Genomic DNA, 27347 nt, shown 5'->3' on the forward strand with positions numbered 1-27347 from the left:
ATGACTCTGGCTTCTTCAGTCCCAACAAGCCATGAGAGGAGAACAGCCAGCTACCTCCAGGCAACAAGCTAGTATCTTCATCTGCTGTTCAGGATTAAACCTGAGATCTGAATCTAACACACTAAGACACAGTGTACCTTCACATAATACTTAGGGTCACAACTTGGCCAGGGCCTGTGAGGGCCTTAATCCACTTAATTCTCAATAACATGCATTTTGTAATATAGGCTATATCAGGGATTCCCAATCCTGGTCCTCGGGCCTCCCTGCCCTGCACGTTTAAGATGTTTCCCTGCTCCAACACACCTGATTCCAAAGAATGGGTCGTTATCTAGTTTTGCAGAAACCTGCTAACGACCATTCATTTGAATCAGGTGTGTTGGAACAAGGAAACATCTTAAAACATGCAGGGCAGGGAGGCTCCAGGACCAGGATTGGGAACCCTTGGACTATATAATATGTATAATGTAATGATAAAGTATGACATGTTTAATATATGATGAAAATGTTAGTTGTATAATAAGCGCATGGTTCCCCTCAGGCCTAGGCAGGGCTAGCCCCCCCCAGATGTCTGTAGCCAAAGAGGACAGCACCAGCTCTCAGGACGACGCCACTGACGAGATCATGGATCGGCTCGTCAAGTCTGTCACACAGAACCCATCGGAGAGACCATCCAGCCCCAAGACACGCAAACGCTCGCGCCTCAACAGGAAGTCGTGTGAGTGCGCCAGATCTCAAAGAGGAAGTGTGAGGGAGAGGGGACTGAGTATTGAAACAGGGCCCTTTTCGACAAAAGAGTATACATCTATTTATATATACACACTTATGAATTGATATGCAGTATACATACTACTACAGTTTGTAATTATACTTTTGGACCCCACTTGTGCGAGTCAGAGATGGTTTGTCACCTATCTCAGAAGACCTCCTTACATCTTCCTATCCCTGTTTCCCTGTCATGGGAGTCTTCAACACTTTGCTTCGCCCACCATGTCTAAAAGGGGTCAAGGTGCTGGCCTCTGTCTGTCTTGTCAGCCCACGCTGATAAGGACAGGGCACAAGATCCTTTGTGTCTAAGCACAATAGCAGGCACTGTGTCCAAAACAGCCCACTATCTCCCCAGGGTCCCTATCACTGTTTTCAGTTTCTCTCTGAAGCTAACCCTGAAAGATCATATCCAGCTTGTTCAAACACTGAATTGACGCTGTCAATTCGACGCTGTCTGGTAAGATCTGTGTGACTGGTTGCTGTTGAAATATGCAGCACTGCACAGTTCCTGACTGACAGATGTTAAGTCTTTACCTGGCAGATTTAGCTATTTATTGATTCAGCATTGAAAAGCTAACACTTCTGAATGCAGAATCTATGCTCATGGGCCTTACACAGTGGCTTGTTGCTACTTGTGTGTGACCTTCTGTTGTGTGCTCTGTTAAATAGACTGTGTGTGTGTGTGTGTACCTGTGTGTGCGTGTGTGTGATTCAACAGTTCTCATTTGCTCTAACGTGTGTGTGTGTGTGTGTGTGTGTGTGTGTGTGTGTGTGTGTGTGTGTGTGTGTGTGTGTGTGTGTGTGTGTGTGTGTGTGTGTGTGTGTGTGTGTGTGTGTGTGTGTGTGTGTGTGTGTGTGTGTGTGTGTGTGTGTGTGTTGCTTTCGCAGTGCGGAGGACACTGAAAAGCGGTCTGACTGTAGACGTGGTTCAAGCTCTGGGCCTAAGCAGCAAGGCTGAGGACAAGATCTGAACACCTGCACACATTTGACAGCACACAGCAGCCTGACGGCTGTGAGATGTTGGCCCTCCAAATCAACTGGAGAACTAACATTTATAATTTCTTTTTTTAACTCCAGCCAATGGCCTGTAGCTCATGGGTCACCTGTTACACAACAAACAAGCTGTTGCCTTAAACTTCACAAACTTGATGTAAGGTTTTTTGGTTGAATACAACTTCAAGTAGAAAAATAAGAGTGGATGTGATAAGTTAACAAAGTGTTTAAATGTTCCAAAGTATTGAATTTTCAGTTTCAGTGTAGTACACATTTTAAACAAAGATGTGAGTTTCAAGTCATATCTTGTATTTTAAGATTACAGTGTACCAGTGTTTGTAAGAATTGAAATGGCACAACGTATAGTATAGCGTTCCCAGGTTGTGTTAAAATTGGTGTTACATTAGACAGCATACCACTTCCTCATAGATCCTGCGTTAAGGTCATCCCCATCTTAGACAAAGATATCTAGATGGAGGGGACAGAAACGTGTGTGTGTGTGTGTGTGTGTGTGTGTGTGTGTGTGTGTGTGTGTGTGTGTGTGTGTGTGTGTGTGTGTGTGTGTGTGTGTGTGTGTGTGTGTGTGTGTGTGTGTGTGTGTGTGTGTGTGTGTGTGTGTGTGTGTGTGTGTGTGTGTGTGTGTGTGTGTGTGTGTGTGTGTGTGTGTGTTGTAGAGAGAGGGTAAAAGGGCTACCACATCATATTTCTACCAACTGTTTAGTGCTCCAACACCTGTAAGTTAGCCACTGACTAAATCCATTTAGTGTCTTTGTCTCCACCCTGTTGAATTACCACTCTATCTAAAACGTTTTGTGTGAGTTTAAGTCGAAGAAAAAGATAAGTATTTACTGTACACAGGGGGTTTTGTTGGTCTTGAAGGATTAATTTGATGTACAGACATTGCTTTTTTGCACTGTGAGGGAGGGGTAATATGGTATGAATAGCAAGGAACTATATTGCCATGATTTAAATAATGCAAACCACACGTGGTCACTCACTTTCGTTATAGTTGTATATAAATTATGGTTTTGACGTATGTATAGTTCAATGCATACTGCTTGTTTACACATTGAATGTATCACTGTCCGTGTTCATAACATCCACCGGCCTCCTTGCTGAGGCAGATATGCAGCGAAGTGAGCACCCCATTCGTGTTGAAAACCCCTGGTGATAATGTTGATAGCAGTGATTTTAACTGTACAATAGGTGGACAATTTTAAAGTGACAATGGTGCCGTAAATAAAGTTTCAAACAATATATGAATAAATGTTGATATTTATTGACTTCTTGATATATATATTTTTTTCAACAGCAATATTTTACTATACATGGGCTTAAACAAATTTTGCCTACACACTGATAAAAAAACTACATGTTTATGTACGTAAAGTATGGAGACCTAATCTGACAGCTTTGTCCGAGTGCACACCGTCACCGGCATCTGATGGCTCTTTAACAAGCCTTTGCTGGTCCTGTGAGGGTTGGGTCACGTGCCAAGATACGCCAGCAGTACCTCTGTGGGTTACCGGCAAGTGACCGGTCACTGGTTGTCCCGCCGTCTCTCCGTGACTCCCCTTTATGGACGTATAAAAGGGAAAAGAAGATGTCACACCGCTGAGTGTACCGGGAAGATGCTCGCGCTCAGTTTGCTGTTGCTGACGGTAATCGGTGAAGCTGCGACTGACCTTTATGTGACAGAAGCATCGCTTCAACATGAGCTCGGGCTCAGTGCGTCGCCGCCGTTGCCTTCCCCGACTGCGTCCCGTTTTAAACCCGAGGAGTACGGTTCGCCCGGGATTGCCTTTGCGAGGACTGCTGAGGAACCGTCCTCAACGACGGAAGACGGAGACTCGTCGCATCATCACGGAGGCGGTTATAAAATAGTGCAGTGGGAATGGAGCTACGTTCAGACACCTTTCATTATCGCTATCTGGCTCCTGGTGGCCAGTGTGGCGAAAATCCGTAAGTTATCCTCTCTTCACTAAACAGTGGGTAATAGTCCTACTGTGGTAACCATGACAGGCTATTAAACCTATGGTACCACACTTAACTGTAAATGTTGACGATTTGGGAAAGTTATGTAGGCTATTATTAGACATAAATATGACGACATGTATGCAATTGGGTATTCGTATTTGGGGCCTACACATTTAGATTGACTAGATTCGTTTTTAGACATAAAACCTTTAAAAAGTATTCACTACAAGGTCTAACCGTAGCAGCATATATCTCTATCCACCTGCTTGAGTGAATTCCTTCAATAGACCACTCACACACCGACTTTCTTTTTAACTCTGAACTACCCATGTGGATAACCACAAACCCTGCATTAGCAGTAGCTCTCTAAGGAAACTGTCTCAGACATGATTTTTTTTTCTCCTTTTAAGTGTTTTTTTCTTTTTATAAATCCCCCTGTTTCAGCGCAGTTAGCCAGTGCTGTAGCCTGCAGCACACAGACATGCTATCGCCCTCTGTCGTAGTAGAGTCACGTCTGGCTTACTATCACGACTCAGCGAGATCCCAGGTCCTGCCTGTGTGACTCACTCAAGCCTCAGGACTCTCCCTGTAGGACTGGTAGCTACGATGAGGTGAGATGCTGAGAAAGTCGTATTTCCTGAACACACACCCCACCACCAACCCTTGAGGGTGACACTGTCTCTTGAGATGCTGGCAGGGAAAACTGGTGTTCATTTGCACGCAAACACACGTTCAGGCTCTCTCACACACATGCCTGACACAGTTACACACAGACACGCAAGCACACCTAAACGCCGCACGTTGGAACATGAAACAAGTCGTTCGGTAAGTGTCCGCTGTCCTTGAGCTGTGTTCTTCAGAAGTTGGACTCCAGTATAAAGCCGACTAACTCAACCAGCAATATCCAAGCAACGGGCATGTTTCTATCATCGGAACTCCTAACCATCTGGCTCTCTGTCTTTCTCTCTTTCTTTCTCTCATTCTGTCTCTCTTCTCTTTGTGTTTTTTGTTGTTGTTGCTACGACTATTTGAGTACGCCTCGTGTCTGCTCGTCTTTTACTCTCTCCCCCCATCACTCTCCTTTCCCCTTTTTTCCACCCCACTGCTCCAGTGTTGTGATATCGTGCATAACCAGTGACACATTCCCTTATTTCAGATTTATTCCATCGCTTCATTCTGCCAGACGTGTTCTGTTTGTCAGAGGCGTGTGTGTGTGTGTGTGTGTGTGTGTGTGTGTGTGTGTGCGCACTAATGTGTCTTGTCTTGCCATGTGGGTGGTTGCATCTCGTGTGTTGTGTGGGTGGTCGTACCGGGTGTCTGAGTCTGCCTCAACAGCCCACACATTTCGTACAGCAGGAGACTTTGTGACCAGCGTCAGGCAAATGTTCCCCTCTATCTATAGCGATTCAAGAACAGATGCCATTAGGAAAACCAATGCCAGAGAAATGCAGTGAGAATATGACAGGTTGGCGTTGGGACAAATGAGTACACCTTTCAACCATTTAAGTGGTTTCCAATAGCAAGGAGCAGAGGCTAGCCACTAAAATAAATGTTCTGTATGGGATCTTGCCTTGCTCAGGGTTTACACGAAAGCAAAGCTTTCCACCCACCTGTATTAACAGCCACAATATGATGTTTTTTTTTTTTATCAAGCTATTGAGTGCACTTAAGTTGAATTTACTCTCAAGGCTAAACACACTAGTTTCACTTATTATGACCTCAATGCCTTCTGGGATGAGCCTTCGGTTGAATCAGGCATTAAGTGGTGGATCAACAATTATGTATATATTTTTATACATCCAAACGCATCTATCTACCTGTGTGATTGTGTCTCGTTATTTTTGCATTTCTTTACTTTTTGGCTCTGTTACTTTTCTCTCATACACTTTCCATTTAATTTGGCAGGCCACATCAGGGAATGATTTCACAAACCCTTCTATTCATCAAACTAAAGAGCTCAGTCTTTCCAGTCTCTCCAGGAGCACAGGCTGTCCTCCTGGGACACAGGCTGACCTGGAGCACAGGCTGTCCTCCTGGGACACAGGCTGACCTGGAGCACTGGAGCACAGGCTGTCCTCCTGGGAGACAGCCAGATCCCACAGCCAGGCATCCTCTCTCTGTCCTTCTCTGTCTTTTCTCTCCCTCTCTCTCTTGCTCTTTCACCACCCCCCCTTGTCCCTCCCCCTTTTTTTCCTCCTATCTCTCTCAGTTCCTCACCTGCCATCCCTCCCTCTCTGTGTTTTGCACTCAAGGTACCTGCCTTGTTCGCTTCTCAGTTTGTCCTTTATGACCTTTCACAGTCCTGTGTTCCACCTCTCCTGCCCAGTCAGTGGGATCATTCAAAGGGAAGCACTGGTACCTAACTGGAACACACATCATCCCTCCCTCTGGTACACTCTTTTCACCTGGAACACATACATCAGGCTTAACACCAGTAGATCTAAGATCAGCGCTGACTCAACCGTGCATTTACTCATGCTCCCAATCTCTGGCTCTCCAACTGGAAATAACGCTCTCTAGGTTTCTGCCCTCATACCATTCTTCCACACGGAGTCTGGGTTTCGGGAGGTAAATGCACACAGCAGTGACGCGACACAAGAAAACGCTTGTCCTGTGGCCTTGCTTTGGAAGGCACACACGCAGCATGACTGGTAGGAAGTTTGTCCAATGTACCATCTTGATATAACAGCCAACAGCTGTCCTTGTATTATTGCATAACAGACCTCAGTGACCATCGCTTAATTGGTCACGCTCAGCCATAACAAGCCTATTTTGCACTTCCAGGTATTGTAAAACACCACACACACACAATCACACACACGCACGTAGTTACCTGAACATCTCTGCCACTTGTGTCCTGTGTGTTTAATAGGCCTCTCTAATGCCAGGGCAGCCAGACAGTAATGAATGGTGTTAGCCACAGATAGACTGCCAGTGTGGATGGGTTTCTCCTCGTGTCTCTACTGGCAGACGAGGGGAAATCTGTCCCTTTCCGTGTCATTACCAGCCAGAGCTTTTTAATCACTGTTTGAAGGACAACTGGGTGCATATGTTTGTGTGTGTGTGTGTGTGTGTGTGTACGAGTAGGTGGCTTTAAGTGGATGTGTGTTTGCATCTTTTTCAAGTGTGTGCATGCTAATTTGTGTGAATGGCCATCTGCGTGTGAATGCGTTTGTGTGTCCAAGTGTGTGTGTGTGTGTGTGTGTGTGTGTGGCCATGTGTGATGTGTGTATGTGTTGCCCATCCCCTTTCTTCTTTCCCACATGGTGACTCACGGCCGACCTTGATTGATATGTTCTCGGCAGAGGCGGGTAAACATGCACACGCACACACACACGGGCCAGGAGTGCTATGTTGTCTTCAGCCCAGTCATTACACCCTCATTATTCTTATTATCCTTTCTCTTAAACAAGCTGAACAGTTTAACCCCTTAAATGCTGTCTGAGACACTATGTCTTATATCTACAGTACTAGATGTTTTAAATGATATTTCCCTAACATTTCTTGCCAGAACCCTTTTGGTTTTGTAGGATTTTTTTTGGTTGAGCTATTTCAGTTTATTTATTTTTTTGAACAGCTAAATAAAAGAAAAGAAAAAAACAAACAAATACATTATCCTAGGCACCATACTGTTTTCGCCAATGACTACAAACCTACAGTATTTTAAACATAACAATAGATTCATTCACTCACTGACCTTTTTTACTCCCAATTTAATAAGTATTGACACCTACAGTCGTAAGGTCTTTATCTTACTCTGTCCAGCTGGCACTAGCAGGCTTGTTAAAGATTACGTACAGTATTATTGGGGCCTGTGCCATACAGTTCTCTGTGTGTGTGTGTTGACGTTTTGTGTTCTAATGTAATTCTGTGTTACTGTAGCAACTGAGTCTTAGCACGTGGTCCTTAGAATACAAGGCTTAAGAGCAAGCTCAAGACTTGGCCCTTTGTACCGTGGACTCTAGTGCATTCTGGGAATTGTAGTAGATCTGTAATACGGATATGGAGACCACCTTGTTAGCTAAACGTGGTTTGCCGGAATGGTACTGATCTCTTCTTACTCACTCAATAAAATGTATTGGTTTCACGAAATAAACCTTAAGGCCCAGTTTCCCAGACAGGGATCAAGCCTGGACTAAACATGTTTTCAATGGAGATCCTCACTGAATGTTTCACTTACTTTAGGACTAGGCTTAATTCACGTATGAGAAGCTGAGCCTAAGTGTTGAATGCTGTGACATGTACAACTGATATACACAGGTAGGCGTGTGACACTGTAGGTGTAACAGGGTGGGAGTTACGTAATGTGTGTGCCGTGTTGTTGACACACAGGACTGTGTTTCATCACTGGTTAATAAGAGACTGCATCCCTCCAGATGGCTGGGAATACTGTTGAAGTATTTAGTATATATATATATATATATATATATATATATATATATATATATATATATATATATATATATATATATATATATATATATATATATATATATTACATATATATGACATATGACACTGACAAGCATGTTCATTGTTTTTATGTGTGTGTCTGTGTCTTGTGTTTGTGTTGTCTTGTGTGTGCGTGTGTCTGTGCATGTGTGTTTCTGTGTGTGTATGTCTCTGTGTGTGTGTGAGTGTGTCTGTCTGTGTGCATGTGTCTGTGTGTGTGTGTCTGTCTGTGTGCATGTGTCTGTGTGTGTGTGTGTGAGTGTGTCTGTCTGTGTGCATGTGTATGTCTCTGTGTGTGTGTGTGTGTGTCTGTCTGTGTGCATGTGTCTGTGTGTGTGTGTGTATGTGTCTGTCTGTGTGCATGTGTCTGTGTCTGTGTCTGTGTGTGTGTGTGTCCTCCCCGCACCACAGTGTTCCACTTCTCCCAGCGCTTCACCACCGTGGTCCCAGAGAGCTGCATGCTGATCCTGCTGGGCCTGGTCCTGGGCGGCATCGTCCTCATCGCCAGCAAGAGGTCCCTGTACCAGCTGGACCCGGGCCTGTTCTTCCTCTTCCTGCTGCCCACCATCGTGGGCGACGCCGGCTACTTCATGCCCTCCCGGCTCTTCTTCGACAACCTCGGGGCCATCTTGTTGTACGCGGTGGTCGGGACCCTTTGGAACGCCTTCTGCACCGGCTTCTGCCTCTACGGAATGAAGATGCTCGGGGTCATAGGTGAGCTGAGGGTGAAGACCTCTAGTCTTGTGTGTGTGGGGGGGCGGGGGGGGGGGAGAGAGTGGGGGGGGGTATCCTTGTGTTGCCATAACAACGGGGGGGGGGGGGATAGGAGCAGACGTACTGGGAGGTGATGGAAATGGCGCAACTTGATATTGCTTTTTTGAAGTAGTAAGGAAAAATGTATTTCCAAGGCATTCCATAATAGTTAAACTTTTGCATTAATCTGCACCTTACCTAGTTCGACATGGCTTGTCCCTTGGGACATGCTAACTGGAGTCTGGATACAGTTTTTCATAGTTCACAGCACTTAACAGTTGATTTCAGTGAAACACCAAACTTGATTGGCAGCCTAGCTGACTATTGAGCTTGTCGTCCAATGGGTGTTCAGATGAGAAGGTTGAGGGCGGGCTGATGGAGTTCCTGCTGTTCGGGGCTCTGATCTCGGCCGTGGACCCTGTGGCTGTGCTGGCCGTGTTCGAGGAGGTCCACGTCAATGAGACGCTCTTCATCATCGTCTTCGGCGAATCGCTGCTCAACGACGCCGTCACCGTGGTGAGTCACGGGCTGAGCCGCGCTGTGTTTGAACGCCACGTGCACTCCGTTTTTCTCTTGTCACACACCCACGTGCGCGCCAACACACGCACGCTGTGTATAGAGCTTTATTCAAATGAACAACTGAAATATTCTCACCAAAGGGGAGGTGTAACCATAGCGATAGAGGAGCTTTGAAGGTCAGGAGACCCATGAGAGCACAAAGCACACCTGGTCAATGAGAGAGAGACACAGCTGGAGAGGAGAGGAGAGAGGGGAGAGAGACACAGCTGGAGAGGAGAGGAGAGAGGGGAGAGAGACACAGCTGGAGAGGAGAGGAGAGAGGGGAGAGAGACACAGCTGGAGAGGAGAGGGGAGAGAGACATAGTTGGAGAAGAGAGGAGAGAGGGGAGAGAGACACAACTGGACAAGAGAGGAGAGAGGGGAGAGACACAGCTGGAGAAGACAGGAGAGAAAAGAGAGGAGAGGAGACAGGAGGGGAGAGACAGCTGGATAGGAGAGGGGGGAGAAGAGAAAAATCCGCAACAGCAAAGGAGAAGAGGAGGGAGACAGAGAGCAAAGGAGTGACAGCCTGGAAGAGCAGAGCTGACCTGTAGCAGTCCTACCCCTCTCATCAGTGTCACTGGACAAACGTGGTGACATTTAATCCTGGACGCAGGAACCACACCTCACACATCCACACCGGTGATTCTGTGTCAGCCTTAAGGCTATCACATTCAGCCCAAGGCCCCAAATCATGCAACAAGATGTTGCAGGTTCAAATCAAATGTGATTTGCATAGCCCTTTTTATAAGCAATGCCACAGAGGGCTTCACGTAAGCCTCTGCACCTCTGCACCAAGAACTGCACCTCAACCCTCAAAGAAGACAAGGAACATCTCCAGGGAAAACTCGAGACGAAAAAGAGGTTCAAATCCTCCTTTGCGCACAACTTTGGATAAAAGCCTCTGTTAAATAACGACATTATCATTATGTTTCGACTTAGCGTTAAAGCAGTATTCAGCCCAGAAGACCTGATGATCTCATCGCATGCCTCACACTCTCAACAGGTGTGCATGAGTAATAGGATATGTGGAACTCTATGACACCCGGCAAACACTCCAACCCCACCCTGTTCCTCCCCATGCACACGCACACACACACGCGCACACACGTGCGGACTCACGCGCACACACATGCCATGTCTCATTGGCAGGCAGATGGGAGTGACTGAAGGAGAGAGAGAGAGAGAAAGAGAGAGAACTAGAAAGCATGAGAGAAGCAAGTCAGTGACCTATTGAGTTGTGCTCTGTGCCTTATGTTGTCTAGGTCGTATTCACCCTGTCACTGTGACCCCTTGATCCTGTGTGTGTGTGTGTGTGTGTGTGTGTGTGTGTGTGTGTGTCATCAGTGCATACACTGGAGAGGGACAGACTGTGACTGAAATGTAATTTCCTCTGAGTTGCTGTACATTGTAGACTGCTCTCTGAAACTCTGTCCATGGGGACGTGTTGGCCCACAGAACCGCTAACCCAACAGCACTTTTGTTTGACTGCTCCCCCTGTGGCAACCAGGGCTAATATGACCATCAACCAAAACACCCTACAACATATACTGTTTGACCTAGTGTGACAGGTGAGGCGTCACTAGAACTTGACTCTATCGCTTCCTCCCTCACGGGCCCACTCTGAGGTTTGAACCAGGGTCCTCTGACTGAAGTACCACAACGACCACCTTTCATAAACACAGCTATAGCCTGCTATACCACCGAAAAGATAGCAATTTTGATGGCGAGCGGTACTTGTGCTGAGGTGTGAGTTTAACCAATTACACTCTGTTAAACAAGCTGTGAAATTGTGGTAAAGGCTACTCAGCAAATTCTTCAACTGAGGGTCAGAACATCATTTAACAGTATATGTAACAGTATTTGGGTGGCGTTGTTGATTGAACTCAGACTACCTCAGGTCAATTGGATCCTATTGGGTTACACACACTGGGTCAACTGCACCCCAAGTATCTGCTAATGCTATTTGACCCAAGTCCAAAAGGAACCCAAATCCACACAGCCACACCACCAAGACTCACATGCCAGACTAGCTCTTACCATCCGCGTGGTGAAGAGTGGGATTAGGATAAATTAGGTGTTGTTCGACCCTGGAATTACGGGACAAAACCAGTAAACCCCCTGACATTCTTGGCCTTCTCTGGCAAAATGAGAAATGTAATCTGCTCAGTTCTACGGTTCAAACCTGTTCAAGTTGGCACGACTCTGCTCTACACCGCTCTGAAATGTGATCCAAATATCCCCAAATTCCCAGCGTTGATTACCGTCACGATTAGCGTGATGATGCAGGCTAGATGATGCGAATTTTCTTTGAACTTTGGTTTGCTCACTCAACCAGGAGTGTGGTCTAATGTAGGTTGGCATCACGTCATGGTGCTCCAGGTAGCCATTTTCGTACCAAATTGCACATTATCAAACACTAGACACTGAAACCTTTGAAAGTTAGTCCCATAAAACCGTGCCCTTCATTTGCATGACACACTTTTCAAAGTGAAACATTTGCATTCTTTGCAACATATCTATCCCACCTCAAATATGGACAAAATGGTCTTAACCCCTAACAAAGTCACTCATCTCACATATCTCAATGCAGTCGTCTACAATAGGCTACTCTGCAGTCGAGCAGAGAGGGCAAAAAGCACACATCCCTTCACTCAAGTAGAAGTACAGGCTCTGACATGTAGCTTAGTTAAGTTTAAAAAACAACAATTTTCTTTAGTTTCAAGTTTTTTTTCTCCAAAACTCTTATTTTGAATATATTTAAATCTGTATTTAGTGACATGATCTCTCTCTCCTCTCCTTTCACCGTGTGAATTTTTTTTTTACGAAAAAAGGTTTTGAAGTTAAGTAGATTTTAACCTCTTATCTCTGCAGTCCAGACATGGCATGAGGGGTGAGGTAGAGTTCAACTATCCTGTAGCCTACATTACATTACAGCTAACTAGCTAGCCGCCGTAGCCTACAGCATAGCTCTTTGCCTTGTCGCTATCAGCGCCCAAGCAGCTTTGCCATGGAAACCTAATTAAGCGTCTTTGCTCAAACGGCTTGTTGATGTGGCTGTAGCTGCATTAGCACTCTGTTTACATACTTGCGTGTCAACACAGAAATATTTCTAACTGGCTAAAGCTCGCTTTCTCCTATGTCTCTCTTTGTCCCTTGTTTCTTAGCTAGAGGTAGGTGTTACGCAACCGACTTTTTGCCGTCGGGGTGAAAGTCTTAATTTTGGTCCGGTGGATAGTTGTGAAGTTAACGCGATCACCCCTTTTTAGCCCCTTGAGCTACGCTTTTTCCCACCATACTTTTTTAGAGAGAGAGGGAGAGAGACAGAGGGAGAGAGAGAGAGAGAGAGAGAGAGAGAGAGAGAGAGAGAGAATGAAAGAAAGAGAGAGAGAGAGAGGCCTTGTCCAATCCATATTAGCCTACAGTATGGTGGTTTATGGGTTGGATTAAAGTCCATAAAAGCCAAGCTCTCGCTGACCTCACTAGTCTGAGCAACATCGTCAGCAACACCTGAATTTCTCATTATTCCACATCATTTATTTAAATTTTTAATTAGTAGGCTATGTTTTGGTCCCTTGCTTTGTGAACTGACCTCAATTCATTACCCTATTTGCGGTAGAATGCTGTAAAAAATAAATAAATGTTACCTTCATGAACTTCTACACCATCCATAGCCGTCTAGAAGGAATGACACAAGCCATACTGCCACAATAACTAGTGTTGAGGAGGGCAGTCGGTGTTTCACAGTAAGCTGATCTATTTTAAGTCACCACCACAACCAATTAGGCTGCAGATAGCAATTTTCTTTTAACACTGGGATGATCATTACTAGACAAAATACTTTCTCTCAATGCTTACAGGTCAATGCGGGTGCACTCTCACTCAGAAAAGACCTTCCTTAAAATCACTGGCTTCTATGTGGCTGTTCGTCTTTAGATTCATACACTTTTTTATATCAAGGATGGAGATTGAATGTGTGTCGGTGTTGTTCCTGCTGCAGGTTTTGTACAAGGTGTACATTTCCTTCGTGGAGGTGGGGCCAGGGAACGTCATGACGTCGGACTACTTCAAAGGAGTGGGTGAGTATGCGTCAATCAGTTACATTTACATTCAGTCATTTATCAGACGCTCTTATCCAGAGCGACTTACAGTAAGTACAGGGACATTTCCCTGAGGCAAGTAGGGTGAAGTGCCTTGCCCAAGGACACAATGTCATTTGGCACCAGCCATCGAACCAGCAACCTTCTGATTACATTTACATTCAGTCATTTAGCAGACACTCTTATCCAGAGCAACTTACAGTAAGTACAGAGACATTCCCCCGAGGCAAGTAGGGTGAAGTGCCTTGCCCAAGGACACAATGTCATTAGGCACGGCAGGGAATAGATCCGGCAACCTTATGATTACTAGCCATCTGACTCTCAGTTCCGGATCTGTTTTGAAAATGGCAGGTTGGAACAGAGCCTGTCTACGGCCCATATTAGACATTCTCTGGTTGGAGTCATGAACTTTTGAGTTCCCAGCAGACCCTTCAGAACCCATGTTTTTACATGAACACAGCATTGCCATGCATAGGCCTACATTAGATTTGAGGTATTCTGCTGAATACCTAGCCGTAGCTTTCATAGCTAGTTGTTTCTTCTTCAGTTTCTTCATAGTTTCCCCCCATTCCCTCCATCATCTCCCCCCAGCTTCCTTCCTTATCGTCAGTATTGGGGGCACCCTGGTGGGTCTGATCTTCGCTGTCATCTTGGCCTTCATCACGCGCTTCACCAAGAAGGTGCGCATCATCGAGCCCCTCTTCGTCTTCCTCCTGGTCTACCTGGCGTACCTGACCGCCGAGCTCTTCTCCCTCTCCGCCATCTTATCGTAAGCAACATGGCCGCCTCTTTCGGTAGGGCAAGGCTTCATGGGGGTGGGTGAAACGGCTTTCGCGTTCGTGTATGGTCTTACGTGAGCTAAAGAAAAATCTTAAGTAATGATGTGATTGATGTGGAAACCAGTTCACGATAGGTGCCTACGGGTGTGTTCTGAGTGACTGTTGATGGAGCTACTAAGGATGGCTGTATAGAAATACTGGAGTTGTCAAGTGTGTGCTTGGCTGTAGCGTGGAGTGCCAAGCAGAGAGACAGTCACCAGAAGTGATTCACACCGTTTGTCGAGATGAAGGCTGACCACGAGAAGAGACGAAAGAGACTTGAGCGCCAGGAGAAGGCTGTGTAACCTTGTGTGTGCATCCACCAGAACACAAAGGCTTTCTTGCAGTGTGTGGTGTGTGTGTGTTTCTTTGCATCTAAGTTTGAGCGTGTGTGTGTGAGCATGTCTGCATTGTGTAAGTGTGTGTGGCCCATTCCGTATTACTGTCCCACTATCACACTGTGTGTGTGAATATGTGTGTCTTTCTATGTGTATCTCCATTCTGGTATGGGTGTGTCTTTCCATCTGTGTGTGTGTGTGTGTGTGTGTGTGTGTGTGTGTGTGCTCGCTCTGCACCCGCTCAGTACATCTTGTTCACAGAGTTTTAACAGACTCCTTCTCCTGCCTGGCATGTCTGCCCTTCTCATCCACCCATTTCTGCCCCAGGGAATCAACCTCAACCCTTTCTTTTTGGGGCAACCTCAATTAATCAGATTATTCATCAGGGAATTAGATTAAGCTTTTCTGATCATTGTAGTCCAGAAGTAGACAGAGAGATTTAGATTTTTCTGAGTGCAGAGTCATGGTGAGGATAAGCAATTCCATAAGGTCAAAGCTGGAAAGTCGATTGAGGTGTTTTGATCCTTCACTGTTACGCTGTAGACAGAAAGCTTGTTGATCAGTTTTGTTGATATTTATTGAAGGCTTGGTCATTCATTTATGTAATTAGCGCCACAATGTGGCCACAGAGGGGAGAACACTTCCTGGAACTTGAATCCTAATGTGTTGATGCAGCATACGAGCGTGGCTGAGCTATTTTTCGACCTTTAGTCACGGCCCTTTTTTTCAGTTTTCATACATGTTCATTCATGTTTTTTCACTCTGAGTGAACGTCCCAGTATGAATGTCCCAATTCTAACAAATAGTAAAACAATACAGTATGTTCTAAGTATCTTCAGTCAGGAGCCGACCTACTCTCTCTGTCTCTCTCTGTCTCTCTCTCTGTCTCTCTCTGTCTCTCTCTCTCTCTCTCTCTCTCTCTCTCTCTCTCTCTCTCTCTGTCTCTCTCTCCATCTCTCTCCATCTCCCTATTGCCTAGTGACTCATTTCCCTCCCAGCGGATCAGATATAACCGTCTAGGTGTGTCTGCTGTCTCGGAGCTCCCCCTCCATACACACAGTGACAGGTGTTGCATGTCAGGTGTAAATACGATTATCGCTTTCCCACAGAAGCATGACAACATGCATATGAGTCCTCAACCACAGGTAACGTCAGATAACCCGTGGAGGAAAAGGTCTTCTCCTCGCCAGTGTTCACAGTAATGACGATGGCAGTGGGCGTGTTTAGCTGACGTCTTCCTTTAGTATTGATGTACTACCTCTCTGAGGTATGCTGGTATTGGTAGATTTCATTCGAACATCATGCTTAATAAGCCCATGTATTGCTTTGAAATGTCTTGGTCCTAAAATAGGTCAGTTCATAGTTTATTTGTGTGAGCTTTCTGGTAATTGCTTTGCTTCAAGGGTGTGAAAAAACACACTGAACACTCAATTCTGAATTGGTTTTCCATTGTTGCCTAATTTAGACATCATTTGTTTAACTGACTAAAGCTTTTTGGATTTTTTCCCCTCCTTAAATCCCCTGTTTTTTTTCCCCCTGTTCTTTCTGTCTTCCTCTGTCTTCCCCTCTCTCTTTTTCTCTCTCTCTCCCATTCCCCCTTTCCCTCTCTCTCTCTGTATCTCTCTCTCTCCTCCCTCTCTCTCCCTCCCTCAACCAGAATGACCTTCTGTGGCATCGGAGCCAACAAATACGTGGAGGCCAACATATCCCAGAAATCCCGCACCACGGTCAAGTACACCATGAAGACGCTGGCCAGCATCGCCGAGACCATCATCTTCATCTTCCTGGGCATCTCCGCGGTGGACAAGTCCAAATGGGCCTGGGACACTGGCCTGGTGTCCTGCACCCTCATCTTCATCCTGGTCTTCAGGGCCATGGGTGGGTCAACTCTCACTCTGCTCTGGGAACATGGATGTGGGCATCGTTTTCCAGTGTCTCAGACTCTGTGTACAACTTCCACACGTCACTGAGTAGAAGTCCAGCCTGAAATTGATTTGCTCTGTGTGTGTGTTTGTGTGAGTGTGTGTGTGTGTGTGTGTGTGTGTGTGTGTGTGTGAGAGAGTGTGTGTGTGAGAGAGTGTGTGTGTGTGTGTGAGAGAGTGTGTGTGTGTGAGAGAGAGTGTGTGTGTGTGTGTGTGAGAGTGTGTGTGTGTGTGTGTGTGTGAGAGAGTGTGTGTGTGTGTGTGCGAGATAAATACATACATAAACTGATAGTTAGAGCTTGTTCCTGTCTTGTCTGTGTTCAAGGTGTTGTCATGCAGACCTGGGTGCTCAACTGGTTCCGCCTCGTCCCATTGGACAAGATCGACCAGGTGGTGATGTCGTACGGTGGCCTGCGAGGGGCAGTAGCCTTTGCACTGGTGGTGCTGCTGGATGCAGAGCATGTCAAGGCCAAGGACTACTTTGTTGCCACTACAATAGTGGTGGTGTTTTTCACTGTCATGTTCCAGGTAAACTATAAGTTCTCAGTGCATTTCCTGAACCCATGCTTTTAACAGTTTTGAAGTATAATGGGAGCTTATTTCTCATGTGAAATGAGTCATGGTTTTTCCTAAGGGTTATTTCTATTGCCATTACCCGTCCTTGTTGAAACGGGAGAATCTTTCTCTCCTGGGCTGCAGCTTTGGCTGGCTTTGTGACTGCAAGGTGATAATTGAGTGAGCTCTTATTTAATCTGTAGAGTATCGCAGTTAATGTCTCATGGTCCAGCCTAGTTAAAAGTAATGATTCGCGGTATCATGGTGCATGCGTGAGTGTGTGTGTATGGAGGTGCGTGTGTATGTATGTATGTATGTACGTGTGTGTGTGTGTTTGTCTGTGTGCGTGGAGATGTCTGCGTGTGTGTGTGTGTTTGTCTGTGTGCGTGGAGATGTCTGCGTGTGTGTGTGTGTTTGTCTGTGTGCGTGGAGATGTCTGCGTGTGTGTGTGTGTTTGTCTGTGTGCGTGGAGATGTCTGCGTGTGTGTGTGTGTTTGTCTGTGTGCGTGGAGATGTCTGCGTGTGTGTGTGTGTTTGTCTGTGTGCGTGGAGATGTCTGCGTGTGTGTGTGTGTTTGTCTGTGTGCGTGGAGATGTCTGCGTGTGTGTGTGTGTTTGTCTGTGTGCGTGGAGATGTCTGCGTGTGTGTGTGTGTTTGTCTGTGTGCGTGGAGATGTCTGCGTGTGTGTGTGTGTTTGTCTGTGTGCGTGGAGATGTCTGCGTGTGTGTGTGTGTGTGTCTGTGTGCGTGGAGATGTCTGCGTGTGTGTGTGTGTGTGTCTGTGTGCGTGGAGATGTCTGCGTGTGTGTGTGTGTGTGTGTGCGTGTAGGTGCGTGTATGTGTTTTTATTCCCATAACTGGGTCTCCAGGACCTTTGGTGCATGTCTGTGGTCTTTCATCCATGCCTCTGGGTGGTGCTGGGTGATCGTGAGGTAGGTTTGACATTTAGCCGTGTTAAATGGTAACAATCTGCAGAACGCAGATAGTAATGTTGATGAACGGATGCAATTTATGAACAGAGAAGGACAGGATCAGTCAGGATCATGGTGCCAATCAACGTGCTGTACTATATGGATGGGCATTCCCAACAAAGACACACACACAGTACACACACAGTACACATACAGTATACACACACAACCTTACACTTCTAACACCAGCACATATGCGTCTCACATTAACACACACAACACACACAAATACACCCACCAGCCAGACAGCATTATATCATATTCAGTCTGAGTGGAGAGTCAAATAAGATGAATTGAAACCAGATAAAACTGGTTTTATCTGGTTTGGGCTGTATATCCAAACACACACACAGGCCCCGTAGTGTAACAACGTCTGGCGAACTGAAGCCTCACATGTCAGACAGATTAGATTTGGATATTAAAAATACATGAGGTGAAGCTCTTTGTTCTCATAAAGAGGATAGAAAGGTGATTGGCTCGTGGAACACGAGGGTGCGACTAAAAGACAGAAGGAACCATTTGTTCCCTCTCTGTTGACGGTGGCATTAATACTGAATGATGGATTTCACAGTTGAGCTGTGAGGACAAGGAGTGACTGACAGAAGCCGTAAACCTCATCGACTGAGGCGTCCCCCTAGTGGATGCTATCAGTATTGGATTATTCTTTCCACTCCATGAACACAAACCTCTTTATAGATTTTCTTAACACTAGCCTGTTCGTAAAGGAAGCATCGCTCGTTTGTTATCACAATGTCAGTGTCCATGTCGTACTTTGATGGATGATGCTGTTTTATTATGCTGTATCGGAGCACTAAACTGTATTGTGCACTTGATTAAATATAATCTGGATTAAATCAAATCCAGTGTAAAGTAAAAGGTTCTTGGATGAATGTCTGATACTTTGTTGTCACATCATGAGAGAAGAGATGAGATCTGGATCTCAATTCATAACCAGTGTCTGACCTTGGCTCACAATCCTACCATCACTACAGCTTGTTGTCCTGTGACCTGTGACCATTACGTTAACACAATGCACAAGATGTCCTGTACAGCTTATCTGTGTGTATAGTATTGTTCCGGTGATATCACAAACCATGACACAGTAAAGGGTCTGCATGCTGGTACGTACACACACATATACACACACACATAAACACACACACACACTCACACAGCGGGCTGCGTATAATCCTTATTGGAGCCGTGAGTCGAGAGTGGCCTTGAGGATTTTGTCTTTTAATAAGGAGTCTCGCCTCCACCCTTTTCCCTGTCTCTTCCCCTCTCCCTGTCTCTCTCTCTCTTTCTGCCCCCTCCTCCCTCGCTTTTTCTCCCTCACCCCCTCTCTCTCTCCCCCCTGCTCCCTCTCTCGCCCCCACCACCTCTCTCCCACCTCCTCTCCCCCCCTCTCTCCCCCCCTGCTCCCTCTCTCGCCCCCACCACCTCTCTCCCACCTCCTCTCCCCCCCCTCTCTCCCCCCTGCTCCCTCTCTCGCCCCCACCACCTCTCTCCCACCTCCTCTCCCCCCCCTCTCTCCCCCCCTGCTCCCTCTCTCGCCCCCACCACCTCTCTCCCACCTCCTCTCCCCCCTCTCTCCCCCTGCTCCCTCTCTCGCCCCCACCACCTCTCTCCCACCTCCTCTCCCCTCTCTCTCTCCCCCCCTGCTCCCTCTCTCCCCCCCTGCTCCCTCTCTCGCCCCCACCTCCTCTCCCCCCCCCTCTCTCCCCCCTGCTCCCTCTCTCGCCCCCACCACCTCTCTCCCACCTCCTCTCCCCCCCTCTCTCCCCCCCTGCTCCCTCTCTTGCCCCCACCACCTCTCTCCCACCTCCTCTCCCCCCTTCTCTCCCCCCCTGCTCCCTCTCTCGCCCCCACCACCTCTCTCCCACCTCCTCTCCCCCCTTCTCTCCCCCCCTGCTCCCTCTCTCGCCCCCACCACCTCTCTCCCACCTCCTCTCCCCCCTTCTCTCCCCCCCTGCTCCCTCTCTCGCCCCCACCACCTCTCTCCCACCTCCTCTCCCCCTCTCTCTCTCCCCCCCTGCTCCCTCTCTCGCCCCCACCACCTCTCTCCCACCTCCTCTCTCCCCCCTGCTCCCTTTCTCGCCCCCACCACCTCTCTCCCACCTCCTCTCCCCCCTCTCTCCCCCCTGCTCCCTCTCTCGCCCCCACCACCTCTCTCCCACCTCCTCTCTCCCCCCCTGCTCCCTTTCTCGCCCCCACCACCTCTCTCCCCCCCTCTCTCCCCCCTCTCTCGCCCCCTCCCTCTCTCCCTCTCTCTATCAGGGTCTGACCATCAAGCCTTTGGTGAACTGGCTCAAAGTCCCTCGTGCCACCAACCGCAAACCCACCATCAACGAGGAGATCCATGAGAGGGTGAGTCACTTCAGACACGCGTTCTCTGGAACACGGAGCCGAAGACACGACACACGCTATGTTCTACGCTACATTTAGTGGTGTGCACATATATACACTACATACAGCATACTACCTTCCACACAACATCCTATTTCGTCTCCAAGTCAGTAAAACATGGCTGGTAAACAATAACATTCTCAGAGCCGAAACACCACAACCCCACGATTAATAAGTTTACTTCGACTCCCTCCTCTCCTTCATCAAGACTAAACATCCATTTCTCCATTCGATCTGACGAGCGTTCTGTCGCTGTCATAACAACCCTGGAGCTACCGTCCCAGATGCTGACGAGACCTGTCTTTAGAGGCCTAGTGAGAAATGACCCTCAGACAATTATGACACCCGAACGCCCTTCTCATCTTCCACGGAGACACAGCCGGGCATACACAGGGAGCTGGACTCCCCCACCAGGTCACATGGGCCGCCATGACAGATTGCTCTCTTTCACAGGTTCGCCAGCAGTCAATCTCGTTTGAATCCTGGGAGCGAAAACCTCAGAGCAGAATGTTACGATACTTTGAGGTGAAATTCAGGCATTCGGAGCGTGTTTATTGTGATGAGGAGGTGCGTCTCGTGGGCTAAACATGGAGTCTCTGCATAGCCAACCTAGTTGTGTTTGGATCCAAGGCAGGTCTAAGCAGTTTTAATACATCCATTTCTAACCCGGGTAGTAGCAGACAGCAGCTGGGGAGCAGAGAGTGCTGTCTTCCAGAGAGCTGCAGACACGGGAGGTTTCTGGGTCAGATTAATAAATCATCACAGCTTCCCCATTCACTGAGGTCACCTGGTAGGGGCGGCCATTTTTTTTTTTTTCAGAGCCACTCTTGTGCTGCTCAACAGGACTTGTGGAGAGGAGGGGAGTGGAGGGGGAGAGCAGGGGGAGTGTAGTGGGGCGGGTGAGGTGACGTGCGGAGAGAGAAGATGAAGCTGGAGGGGGGGGGGGTGAGATGAGAGGAGAAGAAGTAGAGTGGTAGGTGGTGCTTACTGCTTCGGCTTCGGAGTGATTGTATCTGTTAAAAATAGCATGTGTCTTGTATAATTGAGAGATTGACAGAGAGGGAGAGGGACAGAGGGAGGGAGAGAGAGAGGGAGAGAGAGGGAGATGGAGAGAGGGAGAGAGAGAGGGAGATGGAGAGAGGGAGATGGAGAGAGGGAGAGCAAACTTAACATCTTTACCATGCACCATGCACACCACCCATCAGAACAAGAACAGGCTGAGTACATGTCTTCTGTTCCAGGCCTTTGACCACATCCTGACTGCAGTGGAGGATATCGCCGGCCTACAGGGATACCACCACTGGAGGGACAAGTCAGTACACAGTCCCACTGTTAGAAATCTATTTTTATTTTTAAAAATGGCAGTAAATACAGTTTTTTTTATGATCCTAAAATGGAATGAACTTGCAGTCACAAAGGACAGAGATCAAATGACATCAAACGCATTCAAAACTGCCGTTGTGCTCCTTCCAATCTTATTTTCTTTCCTTAAATGTGTTTTTCCCCTATTAGATGGGAGCAGTTTGATAAGAACTACCTGAGCAAGCTTCTGCTACGCAAGTCTGTGTACCGCAAGAGTGAACTGTGGGAGGCCTACCAGAAGATCAATATCAGAGACGCCATCAGTGTCATAGACCAGGTATAGAGGGAGTGAGTTAAGAGGGAGAGAGAGGGGGAGGGAGAGAGAGGGGGAGGGAGAGAGAGGGGGAGGGAGGGAGAGGGGGAAGGGAGGGAGGGAGGGAGGGAGGGAGGTAGGTAGGTAGGGAGGGAGGGAGGGAGGGAGGGAGGGAGGGAGGGAGGGAGGTAGGGAGGGAGGGAGGGAGGGAGGGAGGGAGGGAGGGAGGGAGGGAGGGAGGGAGGGAGGGAGGGAAACATAGGTAGGACACATCTCTACTAATGTCTTGAGAACAATGAAACCACCAAATATTTATAAAAATGTTTTGACACCACAAATGTTCCTTATGCCCTTGATCATTTGGGGCACCTTCACATCAGCATGCAGACTTATTTAAGTTCCAGAGACGACCACTAGATGGCAGTGTAACTTAACCAATATCTTCAATAAACCTGCACAGTAATACTATATTTGTCCAATAGGTGACATAGCCAAACTTCAAAAATTGAAATAAGGAGTCTCAGATAGAGACAGGCATACAGACAGAGAGGTGGAGGGGTAGAGACTGACAGACAGGTAGAGTGATAGAGACAGGCAGACAGACAGACAGACAGACAGGCAGGCAGAGGGATAGATACTGAAAGACAGGCAGACAGGTAGACAGGTAGAGGGATAGAGACTGAAAAACAGGCAGACAGGTAGACAGGTAGAGGGTTACAGACAGACAGACAGACAGGTAGACAGATAGAGAGAGAGACAGAAAAGGAAGGAAGGAAGCAAGCCTGACAGTGTGAGAAACAAAAGAGAGAGAGAGGGTTGAATTCATCCCTTTGTTTCCTATGATGACCGCCCTCCACCACCACCACATCACAGCCTCCACCTGATACCTCCGTGTCGCCACATCAAAGGCCTGTGACATCACAGCCACGGGAGCCTGTCGTCAACGGCGACGGCAGAGCCTCGGTTTAAACCCGGCGAGGGATCGGGAACATGACATCAGGGAGGAAGAATCCCTAGCACACAGATAGCAGGCTTCCAGCGGTAGCAGGAGGAGGGATTCATCAAAACATTAGAGTCCAGGACAGATAAGACCGTGTTGGATTTAAGTCCTGTCGTCCCACGAGTGTGAGTGATTTTATGAGGTGTGCCTGATGAGTACAGTAGCTGCTGTATTCATGTATCACTGTACAGACCTGTGGGTTAGAAAACAGGTGTAAGATTTGTGGTGAAGTCTAAATGATTCACAGACCTGAATATTCTCATTGTACATGTCTTTTAGATTGACGATAATAGCTACAATTAGCACAACATAGGCAGTACAGTAGAAAAAGTGAATGCGTAAAAAAGTGACTTTATTCTTTGGACGCTAGCCACATCTGAGTGATTTAGGCCTTTTAAAGTAAAGTAAGTGTGTGTTTGTATTAGTGTGTGTGTGTGTTTGTAGGATTGTGTGTGATAGTAGGAGTGTGTGTGCAGTATGCGTGTGTGTGTATGTTAGTACATGTGTGTATTAGTCTCTGTGTGTTGTGTGTGTGTGCCCTGAAAGAGACTCCTCTCCTGTCAGCTGGATGGCTGGGATCACGGTAGTGTTGAGAGCAGGTTGTCAGACGAGGCAGAGAGCCTTCACAGACCGCAGGCAGGCTAAAGGGCCCATGAGCAGAGGTGTGCTGAAATGTTGAGGTGTGTGTGGGAGGAAAGGAGGAACCGTCCTCTCTCCCTCTCTCTCTGACACCCTCTCTCTCTCTCTCTCTCTCTCTCTCTCTCTCTCTCTCTCACTCTCTCTCTCATTCTCTCTGTCTGTCTGTCTGTCTGTCTGTCTGTCTCTCTCTCTCTCTCTGTCTCTCTCTCTCTCTCTCTCTCTCTCTCTCTCTGTGTCTCTCTCTTTGTCTCTCTCTGTGTCTCTTTCTCTGTCTCTCTCTGTCTCTCACTCTCTCTCATTCTCTCTGTCTGTCTCTCTGTCTCTGTCTGTTTAGCTCTCTCTCTCTCTCTCTCTCTCTCATTCTCTCTGTCTGTCTGTCTCTCTCTCTCTCTCTCTCTCTCTCTCTCTCTCTCTCTCTCATTCTCTCTGTCTGTCTCTCTGTCTCTGTCTGTTTAGCTCTCTCTCTCTCTCTCTCTGTCTGTCTCTCTCTCAGTCTCTCTGTCTCTGTCTGTCGGTTCTCAAACCTGGCAGGGATCCTCATGTCTGGGCTGATTCCAGCAGCACACTGTCATCATCCTCCGCCGTGCTCCTTTCAACGATCTTTTTCTTTTTCTCTGATTCCTTTTCTTCTCCTCGACCAGCTTTACTCGTCCTTTCCTCTCCTCTGATCTCCTGTCATCCGCTGCTCCTTCCTTCCCTCCCTCTCCCTCCTCCTGTCTCCTCTCCTCTCATCACTCCCCACTTTCAAAAAACAAACGTCAAAGAACACACATCCCTCTGCTGACACAGCAGCTACCTCTACTCTTTACCCTCCTCCATAAAATAATCCTCACACTATATTAAAATAGTTCTTTTTCACTGATTTAAAAATATTTTATTATTAATTTAGGCAATATCATCTTTTCTAGGCTGTGTTGGCTGGTAGTTCTATCACTGTGAAGATACCAAGAATATTAGCCATGCAGTTTCATACCGTAGCAATGATGGGTGGGGGTGGGGGTGGGGGTGGGGGTGGGGGTGGTGGTGGGGGTGGGGGTGGGGGTGGGGGTGTTGTCTATGGACTCACCCAAGAATACAATTTCCTTCAGCCTTGAGTTCCATACCACTCAGCAGACTGTGGGAAAGAGAGGATAACATTAGCGCCCAAGTCTTATTTTGAAGGTCGCTCTTTACAAGCGAGGGCCACCCAGTGAAAGGTCTAGGCAAGGAGTCAGTTAAAACATTATTTGTAGGACAGAAAAGGTTAACAAGGCTAACAGCGAAAGGAAGTTGTTTCAATGGATATAGAAAACCACTAATACCAGTCTTTTATGTTGAGAGTAAATTGGACTCAAGTTTATGTATTGGTAATGGTCTACTTTGTGGTTTTGAATTGTTTGGACGATTCCTTCTCAGTAGCACACTCGGTTGAATTTCAGTGGCTCGTCACAATTCAAGGTTAAGCAGATTACATTATCCGGCTTATTTGAAAAAAAATGAGTTTTAAGTGTCTTTCTGCTTTGAAATGCCTTTTCTAGAATTTTGTAATTGACACTTCCAGCACCACTTTGCATTGCACACACCACGCTACACTGAAACTGTCCACAAAACAAGCACTGGCAGTACCCATGATACTTAGCCTGTCAGAAAGTGTTACTCAACCATTTACCAGGTATAATAACACATTCTGTATGGAAGACAAAAAGATCTGCTTTTCATCACTTACAATCAGCTACTTGGTGCTGCTGTCCGTCTGTCTTAAATAGGTACTTACCAAAAAGTAAGTCCTGGTGCCCTGAACTCAAAGATAAAAGAGAAACATGTCTGATTATTATTTCAAGATTGTTTCATGTGAAACATCAGTGAACCAGCAGTTCATAGTACATGACACATCATTCCCCACCCCAGAGTCTGCTGGGTGCAGCCTCTATTAGACTCTGCTGTCAATGATTCCAACATAGGAAAGGGATGCATAACTAAGATTATAGGATTACAGCTCTGGAAAGAATGGAGAGACCACTGCGCCTTTTTCTTTAATTTTTTAAAAGATTTAAGAAGGCCAATTCTGAGTAAGGAACAGAAGGGTTCTACCATCTCAAAGATGATAGAATTAAATAGGAATCTTGGATTCGTTTAGTGTTTGGGTCTTCATGGTTTAGAGACAGCTGGAGATGATTGTTGGATAATTTGACCTTTGACCTTGTGTGTATGTGTGTCTGTGCATGTGTGTCTGTGTGGGTTTGTGTGTGTGTGTGTCTCCTAAAGGGTGGCAATGTGCTGACCTCCGCCAGGCTCTCTCTGCCCTCCATGGCCAGTAGGACATCCTTTCCAGAAGTCACCAATGTCACCAACTACTTGTGAGTGAACGCTGTACACATGCGGTATATCGTGTGTGTGCATGTGCGTCATTACTGGCGGAGGATCATTTACAATCTTTTCGCAGCGTTTTCTCAACCTTCACGATGTACTCGTGTCAGCGAAAAGAAAAAAAACGTGTTTATCTTCCTGTCCAATCAGAAGGGAGAACGGCAGCGGTGTGTGTCTGGACCTCCAGGTGATTGACAACGTTCCCGGCGCCAAAGTAGAGGAGGAGTCAGAGACGCATCACTTCCTGGCTGGGAACCTCTACAAGCCCAGGAGAAGGGTAGGCTAAATTAAACTAATCTAAGCCATGACACACGTGGAACGTGAAACCTGCAACCAACCAAGAATACATTTTTTTTAAAGTATGCAGTCTTTATTTTGGCTCATCAGAACTGAACATGGACTCAATTACCATCTCCAGTACATACAAGCCTGTCATGATAACCTTCCCATTGAATTGAGCGAAGCAGACATGGTCCTGTGAGGTTTAGCAGGCACCAACAGCACCATCCTAAATCTCTGTGTCTCTCAGCACCAGTCCCACTACAGCCGACACTTCATGACTCTGGGCGATAAGGAGCGCCAGGACAGGGAGATCTTCCAGAGGAACATGAAGAGCCGGATGGAGACGTTCAAGACGACTCGGCACAAACGCCACAAGAAGGACCGCAGCCAGAAGAAGGCATGTCTCTGTCTGTGTCTCTCTCTCTCTGTCTCTCTCTCTCTCTGTGTCTCTCTCTCTTTGTGTTTCTCTCTCTCTGTGTCTCTCTCTCTCTGTCACTCACTTTCTGTCTCTGTCTCTCTCTCTCTCTCTTTCTCTGTCACTCTCTCTCTGTCTCTCTCTCGCTCTCTCTCTCTCTCTCTCTCTCTCTCTGTGTCTCTGTCTTGGTCTCTCTGTCTCTCTCTCTTTCTCTCTCTCTCTGTCTCCCTTCTCTTCTTTTCACCGCTCTCTCTACCTCCTACACTACGTTTCTTTCCATACCTCTGTGTTACTCCCTCTTCATCTCTTTCTGTTTGTTTCTACGGCACCTGTCCCTCCCTCCCTCCCTCCCTCCCTCCCTCCCTCCCTCCCTCCCTCCCTCCCTCCCTCCCTCCCTCCCTCCCTCCCTCCCTCCCTCCCTCCCTCCCTCCCTCCCTCCC

General features: G+C 47.1%; 2 protein-coding genes across 2 annotated transcripts in view; both read left to right on the plus strand.

The window, feature by feature from the left end:
- The window catches only part of fhod1 (formin homology 2 domain containing 1), a 46955-nt gene extending 43927 nt beyond the window's left edge, over positions 1-3028 (plus strand). The window contains 2 exon segments of the mRNA XM_084683107.1: positions 542-718; positions 1657-3028. Coding sequence (XP_084539233.1) covers positions 542-718; positions 1657-1739 — 260 coding nt within the window. The 3' untranslated portion in view covers positions 1740-3028.
- A 278-nt stretch (positions 3029-3306) lies between these two features.
- The window catches only part of slc9a5 (solute carrier family 9 member A5), a 28388-nt gene continuing 4347 nt past the window's right edge, over positions 3307-27347 (plus strand). Inside the window, exons 1-13 of the mRNA XM_084683108.1 lie at positions 3307-3723; positions 8602-8915; positions 9310-9459; positions 13502-13580; positions 14193-14370; positions 16415-16635; positions 17005-17207; positions 20482-20571; positions 21852-21922; positions 22123-22249; positions 26109-26200; positions 26361-26487; positions 26740-26889. Coding sequence (XP_084539234.1) covers positions 3393-3723; positions 8602-8915; positions 9310-9459; positions 13502-13580; positions 14193-14370; positions 16415-16635; positions 17005-17207; positions 20482-20571; positions 21852-21922; positions 22123-22249; positions 26109-26200; positions 26361-26487; positions 26740-26889 — 2133 coding nt within the window. The 5' untranslated portion in view covers positions 3307-3392. The remainder of the gene's footprint in view (positions 3724-8601; positions 8916-9309; positions 9460-13501; positions 13581-14192; positions 14371-16414; positions 16636-17004; positions 17208-20481; positions 20572-21851; positions 21923-22122; positions 22250-26108; positions 26201-26360; positions 26488-26739; positions 26890-27347) is intronic.

This window comes from Hypomesus nipponensis, chromosome 19 (genome assembly GCF_054491055.1).
Source record: "Hypomesus nipponensis isolate SF chromosome 19, ASM5449105v1, whole genome shotgun sequence".
Classification (NCBI taxonomy): Eukaryota; Metazoa; Chordata; class Actinopteri; order Osmeriformes; family Osmeridae; genus Hypomesus; species Hypomesus nipponensis.